We start from the raw sequence: 23,051 nt of genomic DNA on the forward strand, positions 1-23,051 counted from the left end.
AAACTGACCTGTTGGTATATAAAAGTAACAGAGGGCAAAAAATTTTCTACACCCTGCTCTGAATATAGAGAATCCCAAACCGTCTTTCACTTGACTCAAAAAAGTGCCCTGCCTTGAAAGAACGTATTGGTAGTACTTAGTTGGTATTGACAACACCTCTAAAACTTGGGGAGGGTGGTGAAAATCCCAGCTAGACTATTTACTGGGTCGACCATGGCCCCTTTACAAACATTTTTTTTTTTTTTTTTGCCGTACGCGGGCCTCTTACTGTTGTGGCCTCTCCCGTTGTGGAGCACAGGCCCCGGACGCGCAGGCCCAGTGGCCATGGCTCACGGGCCCAGCCGCTCCACGGCATGTGGGATCCTCCAGGACCGGGGCACGAACCCGCGTCCCCCGCATCGGGAGGTGGACTCTCAACCACTGCGCCACCCGGGAAGCCCTACAAACAGTTTTAAACAAAGGATTCATTAGTCAATTAGAAGGGTTTGACTAGATCTTTTGGGTGTAAGACCAGGTGAACTCACATTAGGGATGGTCATTGAGTGTAGCTGGATTCATAAAGTAATTCAAAAATTATTGATTTTGTATAGATTATAGTAATAACTCCCACCACTGTGCTTGTTCTCTCCAGGATGCTCTGTGCTAAGCATGCTGCATACATTAGGTCCTTTACTCATCTCGACAGCCTTCTGAAGTGAACACGATTTCGCAGACTGGGAAGTGAGGATGAGAGTTGTGAAGCGATGTGCTCAAGGTCACACAGCTAGATAAGAAATCAACAGATTGAAATCCATTCAGACATGGTCCCAAAGCACTTCCAAATTGAACGGCTTCTTAATCTGCAATTCTAGTCCTGCAAGCGTTAGAAGTCGAGGTTAGATCACGTGGATCTGAATACTAGCTCTGCCACTTAACTAGGGGTTTAGATGCTTCTAGATCTTGGTTTCCTTCATCTGTAGAACCGGGGGTTAAGTATTATAGCTCTCTCTCTCTCTCTCTCTCTCTCTCTCTCTCTCTCTCTCTCTCTCTCTCTCTCTCTCTCTCTCTCTCTCCCCCTGTGTGTGTGTGTGTGTGTGTGTGTGTGTGTGTGTGTGTGTGTGTGTATCTGTTGATTTGGATAGTGCATATGCATATTTTCAGCCCAGTGCCTGCCATATAGGAAGTTCCAACAAGTGTTAGTTGTTCTTATATTGTTATAGTAACAATTGATTGAAGGGTTCGGACCAAGCTGTTTGAGTACATAATCTTGACTATAACACTAAATTTGAGTTACCAAATGGTGTGGACATGTTCGGTGCTTTTTCCCTTTAGTGTTGGCATAAATATTTTTTTTTCTGGGTATTTCTTTAGGTATTATAATATTAAATTGTTCTCTAAGGTAGAGAGTTGAACTTATATCTTAGTCTTTTCACATCACAGTACCAGTTAGGACTCAATCTCTCAAATACCTTTTTATCTTGCAAATCATTATATTCACCATCTAGAGAATAACTATGACACCATTTCCATCTTTGGAAAGTGATCAGTGCTCCTCGGTGTTGGGTTGGTGTTTAACAACGTGAGTTTTTGCTAATCTTACTCATACAGGCTTATCCTGCGACTTGAAATTTACCTCCACTGTTATCCGTCATTTGTAATTTAAGTTCTTGGCTATTATATTCGTTCAGGGAGATCCTAGAATAGGAATTTAAAGAAATACTCTTGGTTCAGCTGCAAAAAATTCCTAGCTTATAATCAAGAAGTAGTTTAGGCATGGGACACTACTGCTATTTAATGTAGTTAAAATTCTGAAGTCCTGTAAAAGTTCTGCACCCATTTCTCATATATTCCCCATCACACAGATTAAAATCATGTCCTCCTTTTCGTGTTTCAGTAGCTTGGAGGCAAAACCTTTGACTTCTTCTATGGGAGAGTGAGATGCTGTGCATTGTTTACCCCAGATACCACTAAGAATGTAGACATGATATCAGAGGGATCACAATCAGTTTGACAGACATGGGCAGGATGAAACAAAAATCAGCGATGTTGCCTGACTTGGGAGCCAATCAGATAGAAGTCTGAAATATTATATGGCAGTCAATCAGGAAGTTCAATGTGATTTGGGACTATATAAGTAATGGGATTATATAACAAACAAGGGTAAAATAGGTTGCCCTAACCTGGAATATTGGACCTCAGGACTATAAAGAAATAAGCAACTGGAGGCAGTCCAGAGGAGATCATCTACAATGATGGTTTTAAAGCAAAATATGAACTTTATAGTGTAGCCAGACCACAAAGTCAGACCCAAGGGGCATGATAGAAATCTACAGATAGCTTGAGGGTCTAGACACCAAGGGGAAAGAGGAATTTTGGCTGGAGATAAGAAAAATTTCAAGGGATAAAGTTAAGAAAAGGGAAATTTAGGTTTAGCAGAATTTATTCTTTGGTAGTAAGATGTATGTGTTTGTAGAACAGTGTCTCAAGGGAATAGAAAGAACACTGAGGAATTTTTGAGGATCCTTGATAAGAGGATACTTTGATGTCAGACCAAGGTCTCTAGAACTTTCATTAGAATATTCTTGTGCCATGACCAGATGTGATAGATATATTTTTTTATTCTGACTTTCTAGGATAATTACAACAGGGAATGAACAGTGAACACACTGTTCTGCCCTTTAATAAAAGGTATCCTTAGGCTTTTGATTAACTTCGGCTCGGAGGAAAAAAAGAAAACCAAAAACAAATATGGACACTACTTTTCAACATCAAATGCCCTAATAAAGGAGCCAAGTCTTAGACACCTGATTTTTAAAGTATATGCATTCAAAACCACTTATTTCTAGACTACCAGTTATATTGCCTCTGAAGCAGGCTGACGAATTGTAAGATTGTGGGGATCAACATAACAAAACCAGTCATTTTTGAAATTGGTAAATGAAACCCAGATCTTCCTTAATCAAGTCTGGCATAAAATGGCAGTCAGTCAGAAAGGCCAATGTGAGTTGGATCTGTATAAGCAAAGGGATTATATAACAAACAACAGTAAAATAGGATGCCCTAAATAGGAATGAATGAATAAGACATACACCAAGATGACTGCAAAATAAGCCTAATAGCAGTCAGATTGGAAATCACAATAGTTTTAAAAATATCATTTAAAAAATCCAAATAATTTTCTGGTAAAATCTTGCTTTCCAGAAGTGCCATTACATTTTCCCCGTGTGTTTTAAAAGCATATATACTTACAGTGGGGCTTTTAAAAAGGAGCCAGAGCTTAACTTATGGATATTCAAAACAATGTATTCATTGTTCCCTCTGCTGAGGCCAGCTCCAGGCTAATGGAGAGGCAGGACCTGTTGGAAATAAGATGATGAGTGAACTGGACACGTTTGCTCTAAGCGTGAAGTGCCGATAGAACAGTCGCTCTCCTCGCTGGCTCCTCAACAGCCATGACCAAGCATGTATGACCTCCTGCCTGGAGGGCATCCTTCTCAGCCCTCCATCATTGTGGCAGCGTTGCATTTGCAACCCCATGCTCATCTCGTGGGCTCAGAGAAATAGCACATATATAAATTATAAATTACATGTGCTTAACCACCTGAGTTGTAAGTGGTCCTGTGACGTGCGACTTTGCTAACCATCTACTCCAAATGCCAAAATCCAATGAAGCATAACCAGTTCCATGCACTGGTGTCCGAATGGTCGAGACATTAAGTGTTTACTAGTGACAAGTTACATGATATTGTTAACCAAGGAAAGGGCAGGCAAGACCCGCCCTCTTTTACTTCTACTGTGACTTGTTTGAGGAGGGAAGAAAGCAGATGACAGCAATCCCCCAAATGTAATTTGGTGTGTGTAGTCATGCAGGAAAGTAAGCAATTTTGAAGGCTGTGTCTCTCCACAGCACAACCAATCGTCAGCCACTGAAAAGAGTACTTACGTTTCAGGGTGAGAAGAGATGGGCGGCATTGAGGGTGATGGGAAATTTGTATCTCATTTTTGTCTTGTGGCAGCAGATAGGTCATAAAGTTACAGGAGGGAACTCGCTGAGCGCAGTGGGTCCCGCTGCGTTTACAAAAACGGGTAGGTCGGAGATCCTGGGGTTCAAATGAAGCCCTTTATGGAGGTATCGAATTCTTCTGTTAATTAGATTTCATGACGTGACCCCTCCTAGACAGTCAAATACCTAGGACCGTCGAACGCGTTTTTTAAGAAGCGAAAGAAATTAAATTGCCCCCTGAAAATTTTATAGGGAATGAAACAAGCCTTCCAAAATCAAAGGTGGACAATTCTGATGTTATACACAACACGGCGAATGTTTGTATCAAACACTTGTATTTATAAGTTCACTGGAAGTTTTTTTCTTTAATAAAAGTAATGGTAAAAGAAAGTCACCTTTACATTTGTATAAAGTTCTCTTCACCCAGAAGTGGTAAAAGAGGACACACGAACACAGTTAAATAAAGTACGCAGGCATTTCCAACATTCTCTCGGCTCCACTGCTGAGATGGTTGTGAGATGCGTCGCAAAACTTAAATGTTACGTCAAAAAGCCCTCCGAGAAGCGGGCGAGGCTTCGCGCTTTATAGATTCTAGGGGTGGGACTGTAGCGGGGGAAGGTGCTCCCAGACTTGTTTTCAAGCAGGGAACATTGACATCGCCAGCATTTTCCAGCTTCCCAGGAATGTGGCCGCTGTGCGCTGCGCCCAAAGGCGTCCCACAGCAGAACCCGGAGACCGATCGCTTTGTGAGCGCCAATCTCCGCAGCCTTTGGGCTGACGCTGCGCCGGGCGCCTGCCCCCTGCTCGGCCTCACTCACCCCTCCTCCTCGAGTACAGTTACTGCACGACCCTTACATGGCGAGGACCCCTCCCCGTTCCCTTCCTTTTCTTAGTAGGTCCCCATCTCCAGCCCATTCATCGGCAGTCACTATATTTGAACGGAATCTCTATCCTTCCTTTTTAAAAACAAAAACAGCAGGGCGGAGAAAAGGAAGGCAGGAGATTTATCTCCAACTTCAGAGCAGCCGTCTTGGGCTATCCATCTGACACCAGTGGGTGGGGTGCAATCTGACACTTCCCTTCCTTTCCAGAAACGTGAGTGGAGCTGGCGCCCCCTTCGATTTGGGGGAGGGGAGACGGGGGAGAAAGTCCGCACTTCCGTCCTCGGGGCTTTCTCCCCAGGAGACCCGGTACCGGTGGTGAGCGGTGCTCTCGCTGCGCCGCTCCCAGGTTTGGTGCCTGGAAAACTCCACGTTCTGCTTTCTCCTGCTCCTGGCTCCGCCCCAGCTCCAGACCTGGCTTCCCTCCCGCCCTACCCGTCCGGGCCGCCCCCTTCCCGCTGCCTCTAGCGCGAGCGTGCGGGGACATCTCCGAGCCTGCCCTGGGCCCAAGGCTGGGCTGAGAATATCAAGAGCCCCTCTCCGGCGGGTCATGGACAGCCGACCCTGTGGTTGTCCCCTTAGCTCCCTGAGCGCAGCTGGGAATTCTCTCCCACCCTAGCCGCTCAGCCCTTGGAAGGCCATGGGCGCTGCGCGCTCCGTGTCCCCGCTTTGTAGCGAGACTGGCACCTCGGGGGAACCTGGAGCTTGGAGACGTTCTTGCGCCTAGCCAGTCAGAGGAGTGGGCGCAGCGGCCAAGTGGCGGCCAGACGCGTAGCTTCAGAGGCCCGGATACGACGACGGTGCACGGGGGCGCAGCCCGGGTGCCCAGCTCCAGCGCGGGAGGAAGTCCCTCTCACTGCGCCGAGAGCGCGAGGGACGCGCCCTGGGCGCACGCCCAGGAGGCCTCCTCCCCAGCCTTCGGGACCGTCCTTAGGGCGCGAGGAGGAGCTTGCTGGAGACTTCGAGGCTGTCCAGAGCCTGGGAGCGGGAGCGCGGCATCTCCTGCCTCAGCTGGGAAGGGGGAGTGGCGCTGGCCGCCGGAGCTGGGAACACAGCGAGCGCCTGACCTTCCTCCTCCTCTTCCTTACCCTTTTCGTGACTTAGGCTCTGGGAGAAGGTTCTGGCGACCGAAGGAGCCCTCCCTCCTCACCCCTTTTCCTAGAAGGCTGGTGATGGATCTCCTGCTTCTGCCCCCACCGGGGCACTTGGAGCGCGCTGGTGGCGCGTGAGCCGGGAACTGCCCTCCACCGGCCTCGGCGAGCCTTGGCCCGACCCCGCCTGGCAGCCTCGCCTGAGCCCCCTTGCTTTCTGCGCCCCAAAGCGCTAGCAGTTCCGAGAGCTGGAAGAGGGTGGCCCTCAGACACAGCCCCGCCGAGATGTCCGCGCAGAGCCTACTCCACAGTGTCTTCTCGTGCTCCTCGCCGGCCTCGGGCAGCGCGGCCTCGGCCAAGGGCTTCTCCAAGAGGAAGCTTCGCCAGACCCGCAGCCTGGACCCGGCTCTGATCGGCGGCTGCGGGGGCGAGGCGGGCTCAGAGGGCGGCTCGCGGGGGGCCACCGGGGGCCGCGTCTGCTCCCCGCTGTCCCCGGCCGAGGGTCTCGGCTCTCGCTTGGCGTCCTCTCCCCGGGGCCAGCCTGCCCGGGCCAACCGACTCCCGTCCCCTAGACCCCTCTGCTCGTCCTTCTCCACACCCAGCACCCCGCTGGAGAAGTCACCTTCTGGCAGCTTCCACTTTGACTATGAGGTCCCCCTTGGTCGCGGCGGCCTCAAGAAGAGCATGGTACGGGACCTGCCTTCAGTCCTAGGCGGGCCGGGCAGTGGCCGCAGCACCGTCCTCTGCTCCTCCGGGGGGGGCCCCAACGGCATCTTCGCTTCTCCCAGGAAGTGGCTCCAGCAAAGAAAGTTCCAGTCCCCACCCCACAGCCACGGCCAACCCTATGTCGTGTGGAAGTCCGAGGTAGGGTCCGGTGCCTCGTGTCCTCATGGCCCAAGGCTGCACACCTGGGCACTTCTTGAATCCCTTCTCATTTACAGAGCCAGGGACCCACTGAGGGGTTGTCCTGGTGTGGCTGTTCCTCTTTGGCTGGTTAAATGGTGTCTGCGAATGGGACGTCCCTAGTGGCCACCCACACGTGTCTTGTTAGGACTTCTTGGCCCCACTTTGGAGCTAGAGGAAGGGGTGCTTTTCCTTCTGTGCTGCAGGTGATTTCCAAGAGGGTCATCTTATCCCTTCACCCAGTGTTGATATTGTTTTGGAACTCAAGTGATCTATTTCCAAGCTGTTTGTCAGGATTGGAGGAAATATATTTTGAAACGTTTCTGCCATCTGGTTGTTCTACAGAGAATTCAGGAACATTGTTCTTGAGGGTGTTGTTGATATGTGTGTATAGGTCTGTGTGTTTGGGGAGTAGCTACTAGAATTCTCTAGTTTTGATCTTTTCTTCTCCCTAAAGGTCTGATTTAAGAGATCTATGGTACTGAGTACTAGTTTAATCCTGGAGAAAAAAATAATCTCTGCTTAAGGCTATGAAAGACCGTGGAAATATGCCCAAATTCCACTAAGGGCTACTAGTAGTTAGTGAAATATACGTGAATCAGGGATCGTTAGTAAATAGGGAACTCAGAGGGAGGTATTTGGTACCTTTGAAAACGTTTGCTCTCTGGGTTAGAAGAATGGAGAACAGAGCTGATGGGAAAGTGTGGTTGATGGGTACTTGGAAAGCTGCATGCTTTTAGAGAATAAATACTAGTTGTTTTAAAAATGAACAACTCCTAATCTCTTTCAGTCCACAAACTCTATAGATTTGCCTTGGATCTGTTTCCATAAGGAGAGATTCCATCCATTGTAATTAAATGTTTTAAAGTACAGTTAGAATTACAGAAGTGAAATGAAATACCATGTAATTGCTGGAGATTTAGACTAAATAAAGGAAACACAACCAAGAAAAAAAGCTAGAAAATAGTATCCAATATCATACCTTGCTCTGTTAACATGAGATGACTGAAATATTGGCTTTTATTAGACTGCCTTAGAAAAATCAGCAGTATTTATCAGAAATACTCGCATCACATATTATAAAATATTAGTTACTGTGTCAAAGTAACTGCTGCTGTTGGGTGGGGAGCATGGATTACAAAAACAAACTGACACTGCTGACTGTTCTGCCCATTTTCTTGAGGAAGATAGGCAGTAGAGAGAAAAGTCAAGCAGGAGAGCAAGGGGTTCTCTCCAAACCAGGGAATTTAGCATTAGAAAGAGGGTCAAGAATAAATGTTGAATTTCTGTTGGTCTTTAGAAGGGCCTGGATTCCTACTATATCAGAAGCACATGTTATCAGATCAATCTGTAGCAGTTGAGAGAAATGCAAAAGCAAGCCAAGTTCTTGGACTGGATAGCCACTGACATTCATGTTTAAACCAATTACATCACTAAGAACGTCTCTGCTTTTCTTAGCAACTGTACATACTTGGAATATATTATATAGATGCTGTTTGTTGCTCTTATGACCGAAAGGCAGTCTACTGTAGATGATCACAACTGGTTAGAAATTTTCTTCTTATCCATTAAAATTTCATATTTAATGGATAAGTACCTGAACTTCATCAATACTGGGTGGCTTCAAGCTGTTCTCTGCAGTGTAGGGGCAGTCTGCAAGCTCAGCTACCATGACTTTCACCTCTTTTGCAGTGGTTAAAACTAAGTACATAGCCATCTAGCAAAAGAACAAAATTTTCTCATAAAATGTTCGTGTGTGTGTGTGTGTAATCCCTTTATTCTTGAGGCAGACATGGAATGACTGGATGGAATCCTGGCATGAAGGTCCAAGGCTGGTTTTGTTTAATAGAGTCCCAGATATCCTAACATAACCCCGGGGTCTGGAATTTAATGGCTTGGATTACCTTTCAAAGGTTTAATGCCCTGGAACCCTCTCAAAAACCAAGGAAATTCATCCTATTGAGCACTGTTTGTCCTTCTCGTTTGAAAGCAAGCTAGGTCCTTTGTCCTAAAAGAGAATCTTTGCTAATGATGCCAAAAGTCCAGCGAATGAACACCTTGCAAGGTTACTTATGGGCCCTGGAGGGGAGATTTGGATCGTGCAGACTTGGTTCTTATGCTTTTCCTGGTTGCGCTGGTTCAGGGTTTCTCTGCCTCTGTGCTATTGACAGTTGTGGCTGAACGATTCTTTGTTTGGGGCTGTCCTGTGCATTGGAGGATGTTCAGCAGCATCCTGGGCCTCTACCCACTAGATGTGAATAGCAGCCTCCCCACCAGTGTGACAATGAAAAGTGTCTGCAGGCACTGCTGGATGTCCTCTGAGGGTCAAAACTGCCCCAGTTGAGAACCACTACACCAGTGAGTTGAATGTAGCCCCTGCATGATTGCCATCTTGACTGCCCACAGAGTGCTTTGAGCTGGCAGAGAGTGTCCCCGGGGACGTCTTCCCATTCCCAAAGCATGTGCATCCCTCTTCAGTGTTGCCTGCACATTCCACGGATCTCTTTTTTTTCTTTTGCTTTTTTGCGGTACGCGGGCCTCTCACTGCCGGGGCCTCTCTCCCGTTGCGGAGCACAGGCTCCGGACGCGCAGGCGCAGCGGCCACGGCTCACGGGTCCAGCCGCTCCGCGGCACGTGGGATCTTCCCGGACCGGGGCACAAACCCGCGTCCCCCGCCTCGGCAGGCGGACTCTCAACCACTGCGCCACCAGGGAAGCCCACCACGGATCTCTTATGGTTTATTCAACTTTTCAGTTTCTCTTCCATTGAATCCATAGGCAAACCTGAGAATTCACCTTCATTCAGGTGTAGCCAGTAATGGATCACATCCACTTCTATGTAGTTCTTTCAGCAGATTCTCTGGTTTTAAACTAAATTGTTCATACCAGGGCTCCTGCTCCCAAGACGCGCGTAAGTGCCTGTAGCTCTATGCCTTGGGCTCACCCAAAGCTCACAAATGGCATTTTTATGGCCTAAAACCAGGAGGTGTTAGACAAAGTCAGCTCCAACTCAATATTTCCTTACTACGTGCTTTAGGATTGCTTTAACAAAATCGGATTCATGGACATGCTGGGTAGAATATCTACTGAGTAGAAAAATGGAGAAGACAGAGGGATAGATGGTACATGGTAACACAGTCAGTATATACTTCTCAACTTGGTTCTTAGCAGCCAGGCTCTGTCCTTGACTCGGATCATAAACAAGGGCGTAAGGTCTCATTCTAACTCTGGGGTTCTCCTAATTCTTTTGGATCAGAGCTGAGATTATGCTCATAGCTGACATAGAGTTTGCCAGCCTCGATAACCCATAACTAAAATTATTTCCCTCTTCATGACTTCTTCTCTTCATTTACGCCCCAAGAACTTCTTGAGCACAAGCATTTCTCTATGTGCCAGGAATGCAGAGAGGCTAAAATATGGTGTCACCCATTAAAGAGTCTAAGGAGGAGGATGGGTGAGTCAACCAATAGCCGCAGTGCAGAGGGTCAGCACATGAGGGACTGGGGGATGTGATTCACCGAGCTTTGGGGAGTCTTGAAAGGCTTCACTGTGCAGAAAACACTTGAACTTGATCTTCAAGGCTGACTGCCACTTGTAAGAAGAAGAAGGGAAGTGATTCCTTGATGAAGTAGAAAGGAGTGGACCTGCAAAGGCACAGAGGTGTTGGTGATGCTAGAGTTTCCAACAAAGAGGACTTAGAGGGGCTTAAGTGCAATAATTTGTTTGGAGGAGGAGGTTAAGATATCTGCAGTTTAATGTATGTAGCAACCACATGGCTTTTCATGTAACACCCTAATGAAACCAGAAATTAGACACCTGTTTGTGGAATAATAAGTAACTATAGGCTCAGGTAAAACTGGCAGGAGGACCAAAGCACCTCTTGACGTCAAGTCTGCAGGGAAGTGAAAGGATGTATTGATAGAGTGTTTTTGAGGTTAGAAGTTTGCTGTTCCTGGAGCATAGGCTGTATCTCACTGTGGGAGGGATAATAGTATTCAACAGGTTGGGTAGCGTTAATTATGAAGAGCCCTACTGTGCCTGTCTCAGGAGTTTGGACTCTGTTTTGTAGAGCAGTAGTTCTCAGCCTGGAGACAGTTTTGTTCCCAGGGGATATTTAGCAATGTCCAAAGACAGTTTTGGTTGTCACAACTGGGGGTGATGTATTACCTTCATTTTGCAGCTGTAACAAATTACCCCAAACGTATGGGTTAGAGCAACACAAATTTATTATCTTATACTTGTGGAGGTCAGAAGTCTGAAATAGGTCTCCTTGGGCTGAAGTCAAGGTGTTGGCAGAGCTGTGTTCCCTCTGAAGACGCTAGGGTCTGTTTCCTTTGCTTTTCCAGTGTCCTCCTTCCGCCATCTTCAATGCCAGCCATGTTGCATCTCTTTGACTCTTCTTCCAGTCATTTCTTCCTCAGACTCTCTTAAGGATGCTTGTGATTACATAGGACTCACCTGGATAATCCAAGATAATCTCATTTTTTAAACATCTTTATTGGAGTATAATTACTTGAAAATGGTGTGTTAGCTTCCGCTGTATAACAAAGTGAATCAGCTATATGCATACATATATCCCCATATCCCCTCCCTCTTGCATCTCCCTCCCTCCCACCCTCCCTATCCCACCCCTCTAGGTGGTCACAGAGCACCGAGCTGATCTCCCTGTGCAATCGCATTGTTTTAAGGTCAGTTGATTATCAACCTTTAATTCTACCTGCATCCTGAATTCCCCCTTGCCGTGTAAGCTAACATATTCACAGGTTCCAGAGATTAGGACGTGGATATCTTTGGTGGGACATTATTCTGCCTACTAACAGGGGAGGTGCTAGTGGCATCTAGTGGGGGAGAATCCAGGGATGCTGCTAAACACTCTACTAGGCACAGGACAGCTCCTCCCACAACAAAGAATTATCTGGCCCTCAATGTCAGTAGTGCCCAGGCTGAGAAACGCTGCGGTGGAGAATGCGGTAAATTGGTGATTTTTAAGCCTGAGTGTGTAGCAAGATTGGATATGTGTTTTAGAGAGATCACTCTAGTGTCTGTGGGGGCCATGCATCAGTAGCGTGAAACAAGCAGGTGGACAGATACTCAGAGGAGGTAGGCATGGGGAAACCATGCCAAGCATCCTGCAAACAAATGGGAGTTGCCGTAGAAACATAATACTTCTGTATTTCTTACTTTTCCACTTTAGCAAATTGATTTCTCCCGCTGTTGAACTACTTCGAATAGGTTGGTGTCGATAGACCACTGGTTTTCAACCAAGGGGGGAGTTTGCGGCCTGGACACGTTTGGCAATACCTGTTGGCGTTTTCGGCTGCCCGAGTTGAAGCAGGGGTGTGTGCTACCGGCATCTGATGGATCGAGGCCAGGGATACTGCTAATGGTTCTGCAGCGCACAAGACAGACCGCCACAACAAATAATTATCTTGCTCAGATTTTCAGTAGCACCGAGGTTGAGAAACACTAGATACTTTATTACTTTATACAAGAAACTGAATTCTAGGTTTTGCTTTCTGGTACCATTTGCTCTCATGTTTCTGGCTTTACTCTGTCGTTTTTTCTTTTTTCCGGGTATATGTCAACCAAGACTTTGAATTGGAAAAAATACCTTTTTGAAAGGTATTGAGGATAGGAAAAAAACATGGGATGTCTCAATATATGTGTAAGAAAGAATTGAATTGTAAATATGTAATGCCAGAAACTGGAATTAAAATTTAAAACATGAGCAGAGAGAAATATTGTGATTAAAAATAGAGGCTCACCCATGTCACCAAAGAGGAAGTACTTAGAGTAAGACAGCTTCAAACAGGGAATTGACAAAGGGCATTTTACAAGGAATTATGTCTGAAATCAGCATAATGGCCTAAGAATTTATAACTTAGGAAAATAGTTATTCAGTTTTCATATGCTTTCTCTTGGAGTATTTCTCTGCTACAGTTCATTTCATTTCTAAGGTAATTTTTATTTTCATTTTTACTAAAAATATTTTTTAACATCTTTATTGGAGTATAATTGCTTTACAATGCTTGTTAGTTTCTGTTCTATAACAAAGTGAATCAGCTATACATATACATATATCCCCATATCTCTTACCTCTTGCGTCTCCCTCCCTATCCCACCCCTCTAGGTGGTCACAAAGCACCGAGCTGATCTCCCTGTGCTATGCGGCTGCTTCCCACTAGCTGTCTGTTTTACATTTGGTAGTGTATATATGTCCATGCCACTCTCTCACTTTATCCCAGCTTACCCTTCCCCCTCCCCGTGTCCTCAAGTCTATTCTCTACATCTGCGTGTTAATTCCTGTCCTGCCCCTAGGTTGTTCAGAACCATTATTTTTGTTTTAGATTCCATATATATGTGTTAGCATAGGGTATTTGTTTTTCTCTTTCTGACTTACTCCACTCTATATGACAGCCTCTAGGTCCATCCACCTCACTACAAATAACTCGATTTCGTTTCTTTTTATGGCTGAGTAATATTCCATTGTGTATATATATATATATATATGTATATATATATATATATATATATATATATATATATATATATGCCACATCTTCTTTATCCATTCATCTGTCGATGGACACTTAGGTTGCTTCCATGTCCTGGCTATTGTAAGTAGAGCTGCAATGAACATTGTGGTACATGACTCTTTTTGAATTATGGTTTTCTCGGGGTATGTGCCCAGTAGTGGCATTGCTGGGTTGTATGGGAGTTCTATTTTTAGTTTTTTAAAGAACCTCCATACTGTTCTCCATAGTGGCTGTGTCAATTTACCTTCCCACCAACAGTGCAAGAGGGTTCCCTTTCCTCCACACCCTCTCCAGCATTTATTGTTTGTAGATTTTTTGATGATGGCCACTCTGACCGGTGGGAGATGATATCTCATTGTAGTTTTGATTTGCGTTTCTCTAATGATTAGTGATGTTGAGCATCCTTTCATGTGTTTGTTGGCAATCTGTATGTCTTCTTTGGAGAAATGTCTATTTAGGTCTTTTGCCCATTTTTGGATTGGGTTGTTTGTTTTTTTGATATTGAGCTGCATGAGCTGCTTGTAAATTTTGGAGATTAATCTCTAAGGTAATTCTTAACTTAAATAGAGAATAATATGAAGACAAGTTCTTCTCAGATTGAATTGAGCTTCCACCAGAATTTTGGGATTTGAGGGCTGGCAAGAGCAAATTTTAGACTCTAAAAGGACCTTGGGTAGCATCTAGTTGCAACCTCCTTACTTTACCGTTAAAGACAGGGGCTGAAAGGGTTAAGCCCAATCTCAGACAACAAGCTGAGGGCAGAACCAACCCTGAAATCCTCCTTGACTCTCAATATTAACTGCAAAACTTCTGGAAAAAGTAAGTGACCATGAACATCTAGAACCGTGGCAATCTTTTTTCTATCCCCATTACTTAATGAAACAATTTTCTCAAAGGTGCCCAAATCCCAGGACTTTCTTAGACCTCCTTTGGCTGGACTTCTGGGCAGAAGTGACAGCACTGTTCTGCGCCGTCCCCCGCCCCCTTTCCCCACTGCTCACAGAAGAGTCTCAGCTCCCTCCCGGTTGCCTGCTTCTCAGTCTGCAATGCCTCTTCCTGCTCTGCTGTTTCTGTGCTTGTCGTCCATGCACCCCTACAGGCCTGTGCTTTTCCTTCAGATCATTCTCCCTGGATGATCTCGTTCAGTTCTGCGACTTCAGCTACCATCCCTCTTGGGGACACTCGTACCTCTGCGTGCTTGAGCTCCTGACATCTATGTCTGATTTCTTGCGAGATATCTGCTCACGATGCCCACTGGACCCCTCCTAGTCTGCATGACTGAAGCAGAGCAAATCAGCCCCCCTTTCCCCTGAGCACATTACATTTTCCGTGTTCCTTATTTCTGGTTGATGTCACCATTCTTAGGCCGGCTTAGTTTTACCAGGCCAGAACGTCTTCAGTTTTCCCCCTCTTTTTTTTTTTTTTCTCCTGTCGTCTCCAATGACTTATCAAATCCTGTTGTGTTTACTTGTCATTTGCTCCATTCTAGAAAGGGTTTGAAGAGGAATGTGTCCAAGTTCTTACATCTCTCTGCAGCTGTTCCTTCTCCTTGCCACTGCCTAGTTTGGGTCCTCATTTGTTGTGGCCTTCAGCTTGGTCACCCTGCCTTCAGTTTCCCCTCTTCCCATCTGCCTTACGGGCTTTCTACTCCCTTTGGAGTAGAAAGATTACAATTTCAAAGATTACAATTACAATTACAATTGCAATCGTGTTAACTCCCTGAGTAAAAACCTTTGCTGGGACTCGGTGTGTACAGAATGAAATACAAACTGCTTAGCCAGTCATTTCAAAGCCTTTCACGCTATAATCGTAGCTGGCCTCCTCCCCTTTCCCTAGGAATTCGCGTCCAACAGAACCAAACTGGCCACTCAGCGAGGTTGTCAGCAAATATTGATCAAGTGCTGGCTATGCAGTAGACACTGGGGAATGTGTGCAGGGTAAACAGGCACGGCCCCACAAGGTGCTTCCCCGTTTGTGCAAAGCAACACTTTCCAGTAAGTAAATCCCTGCACTTCCTCAGAATGCTGTGGCACCATGACAGGATGACTGTGGTACAGAATAATGCCCGCCCCCCCCAAGGATGTCCATGTCCGAATTCTCAGAACCCATGGATATGTTACCTTATATGGCAAAAGAGACTTTGCAGATATGATTAAGTTAAGGATCTTGAGATGGGGAGATGATCCTGGATTATCTGGGTGAGTCTAATGTAATCACAAGGATCCTTATATGAAAGAGGCAGAAAGTTCAGAGTTACAGAAGAAGATATGAGGACAGAATCAGCCAGAGAGAGAGACAGACAGACAGATGTACAAAGAAGAGAGAGAGAGAGAGAGACAGAGACAGAGACAGAGAGACAGAGAGAGACAGAGACACACGCACAGAGATTGTTTTTGAAGATGCTACACTGTTGGCTTTGAAAATGGAGGAAGGAGCCATGACCCAAGGAATAGGGCAGCCTCTAGAAGCTAGCAAAGGCAAGGCAACAGCTTCTCCCCTAGAACCTACAGAAGGATAGCAGCTCTGTCAACATCTTGATCCTAGCCCAGTGAGACTTGTGATCTCCAGGACTGTAAGAGAATAAGTGAGTGCTGTTTTAAGCCATGATGTTTGTGATAGTTTGTCGCAGCTGCCATAGGAAGCTGATGCAAGGACTAAGGAGGTCTGGGATGTCTCAACTGAAGCCAGTGGGTAAGGAGGCCTTTGCCAAACAAAAAGAGGGGAGGTGGTAGAAAGAATGGCCTGTAGTTAAGAGGGGCGTAGTATGTTTCAAGAACTTAGAGAAATCCAACTGGAAACACCTATAGGAGCAGGATGATGGCAAAGAATAAGTCTCACTGGGCCTTGGGCTTCAGGATACAGCCCAGGATTTTATGATTCAATGTAGAGGTTCTCTGCAGGGATTTTTTTCTCCCCTCATTCTGCTTTTCATCACCTGGCCCCATATCTGTCTGAGAAAACTCCACCATACTTTATGGCTCAACCAGATATCCCCTTCAAAGAAATGTTTTGACTATCATAAATGTCATGACATAGTCACGATTTATGCAAATGTGAGCTCAGCTTTCCGTAGCTAGATTCTGATTTTTCTAATCTGGTGTCCGCATAAGGGAAAGTGTTTTATATCAGACTCCATTCAATGACTGAGGGAATCTGTGTTCTGACAGTGGTTTACCAAATCCTGGGGATACACCTTTGGGGCATGATGTCTTTTTAACTTTTTTTCCTGAGTAGATATTCTTTTATTTTGTCAAAAGAAGGTTACAGTTTTCTGTAACTTTCCGCATTCACAGAGCAGGTTAACACACGTAGATTAAGTTAGTTCTGTTTTAGTAAAATCTGCATTAGGGGACCAACTGGAATTTACGCAACAATGCCCTGATTGTTTCAGATGTTTTATTTTTAATTTTTGCAGACAGGAAAACAAAAGGCATTCTTACCTTTGCTCCCCTTTCTGTAAGGGGTATGATGTCTTGGTCTAAATTTTACTGCATCCTCTCTGGGCCATTGCTTACGATAAAGAGACTGAGACTATAATTGTAACTATGTTACAACATGGCAAAAAATGGAATGTAATGTGTGAAAAAACGGAATTAGTTATTGTGTTAACTAGTAAATAATGATGTTTTCATTAGCTACCAGGGAAGTACACATCAAAACCACAATGAGATACCACTTCATATGGCTATACTATAGCATATATATGGCTATAATAAAAAAGAGATAATAACAAGTGTTGACAAGGATGTGGAGAAATTGAAACTCTTATATACACTGCTGGTGAGAATGTAAAATGGTGCAGCAGCTTTGAAAAATAGTTTGGCAGTTTCTCAAAAAGTTAAACATTGACCATATTACCCAGCAATTCCGCCTTTAGGTATCTACCCAAGAGAACTGAAAATACATGTGTACACGAAGACTTGTAAGTGAATGTTCATAGCATTATTCATAATGGCCAAAATGGTGGAAACAACCAAATGTCTATCAACAGATGAATGGGTAAACAAAATGTGGTATACCTGTACAATGCAAGATTATTCAGCAATAAGAAAGACTGGAGTACTAATACATGCTACAACATGGATAAACCTTGAAAACATTATGCTAAGTGAAAGAAGCTTGTTACAGAGGGCCATATATTGTATGATTCTATTCATATGACGTGTCCAGATTAGGCAAATCTATAGAGACAGAGAATAGATTAGTGGTTGCCAGAGGATGGCAGTAGAGAGTGATGAGAAGTGACTGCTAATGGATACCTGGTTTCTTTTCGGAGGGATGAAAATGTTCTGGAACTAGATAGCTGTGATGGTTGCATAGCCTGGGGAGTATACTAAAAACCTCTGAAGTGTTCACTTTAAAAGGGTAAATTTTATGGTATGTGAATTTTTAAAATTAATTAATTAATTTGTTTACTTTTGGCTGCATTGGGTCTTCGTTGCTGCGCACGGGGTTTCTCTAATTGTGGCGAGCAGGGGTTACTCTTCGCTGGAGTGCGTGGGCTTCTCATTGCAGTGGCGTCTCTTGTTGCGGAGCACGGGCTCTAGGTGCGTGGGCTTCAGTAGTTGTGGCTCATGGGCTCTAGAGCGCAGGCTCAGTAGTTGTGGCGCATGGGCTTAGTCGTTCTGCGGCACGTGCGATCTTCCCGGACCAGGGCTCGAACCCGTGTTCCCTGCATTGGCAGGAGGATTCTTAACCACTGCGCCACCAGGAAAGCTTGGTATGTGAATTTTAATATCCATTAAAAAAGTATACTGTTTATGACTTTTAGAAAATATATCAATATTGTTGCTACATCATCTTTTCAGTAAAACATAAATGTAAGTGTAGATGAGCAGAGCTATGTTGTAGGCCCAGGCCTAATGTATATTAAATGCTGTCCTTGAAGATGCAACAAGGAGGTAGTAATGAGTCTGGCAGATTCAATGGAGGAGAGAGCAGCCAGCCTGGCATTTTCTGAGACTGGTTACTGTGGATGTTCTGTGTCCTGATTATTATGCTTTGGAAGCAAGTGCAGAGAAGCTATTAAAGAGACTGTTTTTCAGAATAGGCAGAGACTTTAAAAAGTACTTACAATGTTGAAAAATTGCCTGGCCATATCACACCAGAGCTATTAAGTGGCCAAAGATTTTCAGGAGCCATGAGAACTAAAAGCAACTTGAGAAACTACCCATCAAGTCATATGTTGATAGACCCAAGAGGAGAAGGCTGAGCTTAGAATGTCTTTGAAGAAATTGGAAATGAATTGAGTTGGGTGACCCATGGATCAAGGAAAATAATGTGGTTTTGCTTCTGTATACCTGGACACTCATGGAAACAGGTGAATTAATACTACCTACAGGATCTGAAAGTGTGAATAAGCATCAGTTCAATTCTCAGCTTGCATTGCCAATAACCTCATCTCTCAGGGGTTGAGAAACAGTTGGGTAAGCTGGTACTGAGACCCAAAAGTGGATGGGGAAGGGGAAAGATAAACCTTAGGTGACAGTAGGCACGTAGCGTCGGTGTTTATTATAGCAAGGCCTCTACTCTAGTTAATAATTTGGTCCATGGAAATCCTGAACTCTGGGCCACCAGGTTTTCTGGCTTTTGAACGAAGTAGCATTCTGCTTATATTGGAACTTCCGATTGATTCCTTGCCCACTTATTTCAGTTGATAGGTGATGATAATTATGATAAGCGAAATAACAATTAGTATTTGTAGAATGCTCAGCAGTTTTTTGTTATTACAACAACTCTGAGGGGTGATAGTATCATCCTTCATTTTGCAGGTAAGGACACTGAGACTCTGATTAAGAGGCAGCCAGACTTAGTTGGAGAAGAAATGAAGTGAATGAGTTAGAGCTGGACTCTGATCCAGACCACCTGGATTCAAATCCAGGCTCCGCTCTGTGACCTTGAACAGATTACAAAGCATCTTTGTGCCTCAGTTTCCTCATCTGTCAAATGGGTATAATTAAAGTCCCTACCTTAAAGAGTTTTGTGAGGACCTTATGACCTGATTACTTCGAAAGTGCCCAGCACATAGGACGTAATAAAAGATACTAAGCAGAGTAAAGGTTAAATAAAATGGAAGATGTGTCCAGGTCACACAGCTAGGAAGCAACAAAGGTAGGACTTGAATTAAAGTATTAGTCAAAAATATTTATTCTGCACCTACTCTGTGTGCCAGGAACCTTGGTCTTTCCACCGAGGCACTCAAAGAGGGCTTAGGTGATCAAGTGAATGAATAGACCTGGCTGATTTGGACAACAGCAGAAGGCAATTGAACATTTATTTTGCAAGCTGTTAAGTAAGGTATACTTTTCATGGTAGGCATTGGAGCAACAGCAGGCTGTCACCCCAGGCATTTGGACTAGTGACTTGGAACACAGGAATTTACCAGACTTGGATTGTGGATTTGGTGTAACACAAGACATGCCAACAAGCCAGGGGGTAACCTTCATTCCCACACACTAGTCACAGTAACTTCATTACATCAGACACTTTTTGTTTGGAGAATCCTTAGCATGTTGGGAACTGGATAGCTCCCAGTCCAGCCCTGGTTCTCTAGCTGGCAAATGGCAGTGTAGTTTCTTACTTCAAGCCGGGTGTTCTTCTCACTTCCTCATACTGCCACTGTCTTGTGAGATCAAGCTGACTGTTGTTCATGGCTAATCTCATCAACATCTTTTCAGGGTGACAAGGCAGCATCACTAATTTGAAACAATACCATCCACACTCAGATGCTTTTTTTTTTTGCTCAAAATCTAACCATAACTTCCATTTCATTTCTAGTCTGACTTCAGCATTCTATGAACAAAACAGAATATTGGGATGGAAAAGTCCTTAAAGGTCTTGTCTCTAGTCCAGACATCCCTGCGATGCTTAAATACTATCTAAGACTTCCCCAGTTTATGCCCAGCACTGCCCCCCGCCCCGCAATGGAGACCTTCACAGTTCTGCCTTTAGATAATAAGAGACACGGAAATTCTTCCTGGAATTGTGTTCAAAACAAGCCTCCCTGGGACTTTTATCATGCTACAAAGGAATTCTGCCTCTCCTGTCATACAGATAATTACCAATATTGCATTATTATTGTCAGTAAGGAAGTATGGGTTAGCTTAGCTTTCATTCTGAGCGTCCACACAAAGTTTGGTCATATTTTCTCTTTGGCAGAGAAAAATTATGAATATATTAAACCAGAATTGAGGAACAGTTTAAACGAAAGTTAAACTATTGACCCGAAGTTATCTTGCAAACTACTTAGAGAAATCCAGGATTAGAACTTTCTGTCTCTAGGTTCTTGCTGCCGACCCAATGAGACAGGTTTCTTCCTCTGATGATTTATAAGAGAGCTCAAAGACAGGTGCAGTTTTCATATCATATCATAGAGGATGGCTCTGGGTCTTTCTGCAAGCCCCCAGAGAGGCATGTTGTATCTGGCTTCTAATGGTAAATATATTGTCAAAAAATGGTGCTGTCAGAGCGTGTTTGTCAAAATGCCAAGAAAATAAACGTGAAAGGCGATATGGAGATGGTAAGCAGGCTTGAAGGTCAAGGAGTGTGATATGAGTCTCCGACTAACTTCAGAAGCTCTGAGTCGTGAACTCAGCAAATATATTGTCGTTCTGCTGCAATGGCAATATTTTAATCTTTAAATTTATGATTAAATTGGAAATAAATTACTTTTTCCTGTATAACTGAAAGTGCACTGAAGATCAGTAAAGTGTTATGCAAACGATCAGATATTTAGGTTCTTGTTCAGGGTTCTTTTAATTGAAATGGGTTATTCAGAGTTGCAGGTTTTTTTAGAAAGTGAAATAGTTTATCTCTCTTTGCAATATTATTCGGAGTTATGGTTCTCCCTGTGGGAGAGGGATGGGAGCTAGATGCAGAAGAGTCAATGGGTCACAATTGTCTAGTTTGCCTTTCCTCATCTAGAAATATCCCTTTTATAGGAAATGTCTAAAATTATGCTATGTATTTTACTGTCCCCATAAGGTATCATTTCTAATTTATATAAAGATATGGAAGACATAGCTTATGTAAATGTTCATTTGAATCTAAAACCATTCTTAAAAAGTAAAATTATTTTTTTTGAAGTTCACTGAATAAGAAAGTTGAATGGTCAAGAAGAAAATTAACTTAGCACACCTACAAAGATTCCCTTTGAGTCATTAATTAAATGTTTCTGTGCAATATTTTTACAGTGCAGAAAGATTACTTTTTTTCTTTTATTTGGAATAACTTCTGCAGTTTTAGACCACAATCTGTTAGTGTAATTTCTCTGACTGTATGTCTATTCATAAACTTTTAAATTCATGATAACATCTTGCTTTAGAAATAAAAATGATTGGTTGGATGTTACCATATATAATTGGAACAATATGGAGAAATTATTTTTATGAAAATAAGAGCTTTTAAAATTTCATGAAAAAAATCGTAGGAAGGGCACAAGCTCTGTGTCTTAGTTTGAGTTCCTCCAAAGGAAGGGCCTGGGTGAGTGCAGTTTATTTGGGAGGTGATCCGGGGAGCAGGAATGAAGAAGAGTAAAATGCCGTTATAAATGTGTGTCATAAAATTCACATCTGTGGACAAATGAATGACCAAGTTTCCCCCAGGACCACTGGAAAACACATAGACTGCCTCTGACGATCTTCTACCCGTGTTTCCATTATCTACTGCTATATAGCTGACAACCCCCAAACTTAGTGGCATGATTCTGTCAGTCAGGAATTAGATCAGGGCTCAGCTGGGCAGTTCTGCTCCCCGTGGCATCAGCTGGATTCACTCATTTGGATGCTTTTAGCTGGTGTCTGCGAGGCCTGGAAAGTTCAGGATGTCTTCACTTATATGTCTGGTGCATTGGTGGTCCTCCGTGTGGCCCCTCTCTCTAAGAGGGTAGCGTGGGCTTCCTCACTGCATGGTAATCTCATGGTATTTGGTCAGCATGAGTCACAGGGCCAGCCCAGATTCAAGGGCAAGGGAAATAGATTCCACCTGTTGATGGGAGAAGCAAAAGTTATTTGTGGCCTTCTTTGATCTGTCACAAGCTAAAATATGGGGAGCTGGAGAATGTCTCCATTGGTTTCCATCCTCCATTGGTTGAAATTCCTTCCAGGCTTTTTAACTACCTTGTAACCTCTTTCACACGACCAAGCGTTCAGTAGAGACGGATCTCTAGCAGCGCAAAGGTCAGTGTGAGCTTGAACAGAACTTCCCAGCACAGTTCTAGCTGAATTCAAAAACTTTAGCACAGGCTCATGGGGGGCGGCATTTAGGAGGAGTCACCCACAATCTTAGCTAACCGAAAGCATAACTGAAGGATGGTATAATCATAGATTTTGGAGGTATATTAGCCCGGGGTCAAATCCCAGAGCCACTAATTATAAGGTGTGAATTTCAGTTTCTTCCCCTTTAAAGGGAATATAATTGTATTCACTTTGTAGGAGGTTGTGAAATCCATTGGTGAATTCACTTAGGACCCATGGGCTATGAAGTGTCATGCAGAGGTGTCTATTTATTACTCCATCTGCCTCATTCTAAAATGCTGTCATAGGCAGATGAACATAGACTTTATAATGCTTTCAGAGGAGAAAAGGCAACAATACTATGGTAAATATAAAATAACTATTGTTTAAGACACAGTTTTAGGCTTTTTAAACTCTAAGGAAAAT

The 23,051-nt window shown here is 44.1% G+C and overlaps 1 protein-coding gene across 2 annotated transcripts in view; it reads left to right on the top strand.

Moving 5' to 3' along the window:
* Positions 1 to 5,156: 5,156 nt before the first annotated feature.
* ARHGAP6 (Rho GTPase activating protein 6) overlaps positions 5,157 to 23,051 on the top strand; it is a 493,354-nt gene continuing 475,459 nt past the window's right edge. For both annotated transcript variants that reach the window (XM_059050088.2, XM_067023539.1), the window contains exon 1: positions 5,157 to 6,818. In XM_059050088.2, the coding sequence (XP_058906071.1) occupies positions 6,240 to 6,818 (579 nt within the window). In that variant the 5' untranslated portion in view covers positions 5,157 to 6,239. The remainder of the gene's footprint in view (positions 6,819 to 23,051) is intronic.

This window comes from Kogia breviceps, chromosome X, assembly GCF_026419965.1.
Source record: "Kogia breviceps isolate mKogBre1 chromosome X, mKogBre1 haplotype 1, whole genome shotgun sequence".
Lineage (NCBI taxonomy): Eukaryota > Metazoa > Chordata > Mammalia > Artiodactyla > Physeteridae > Kogia > Kogia breviceps.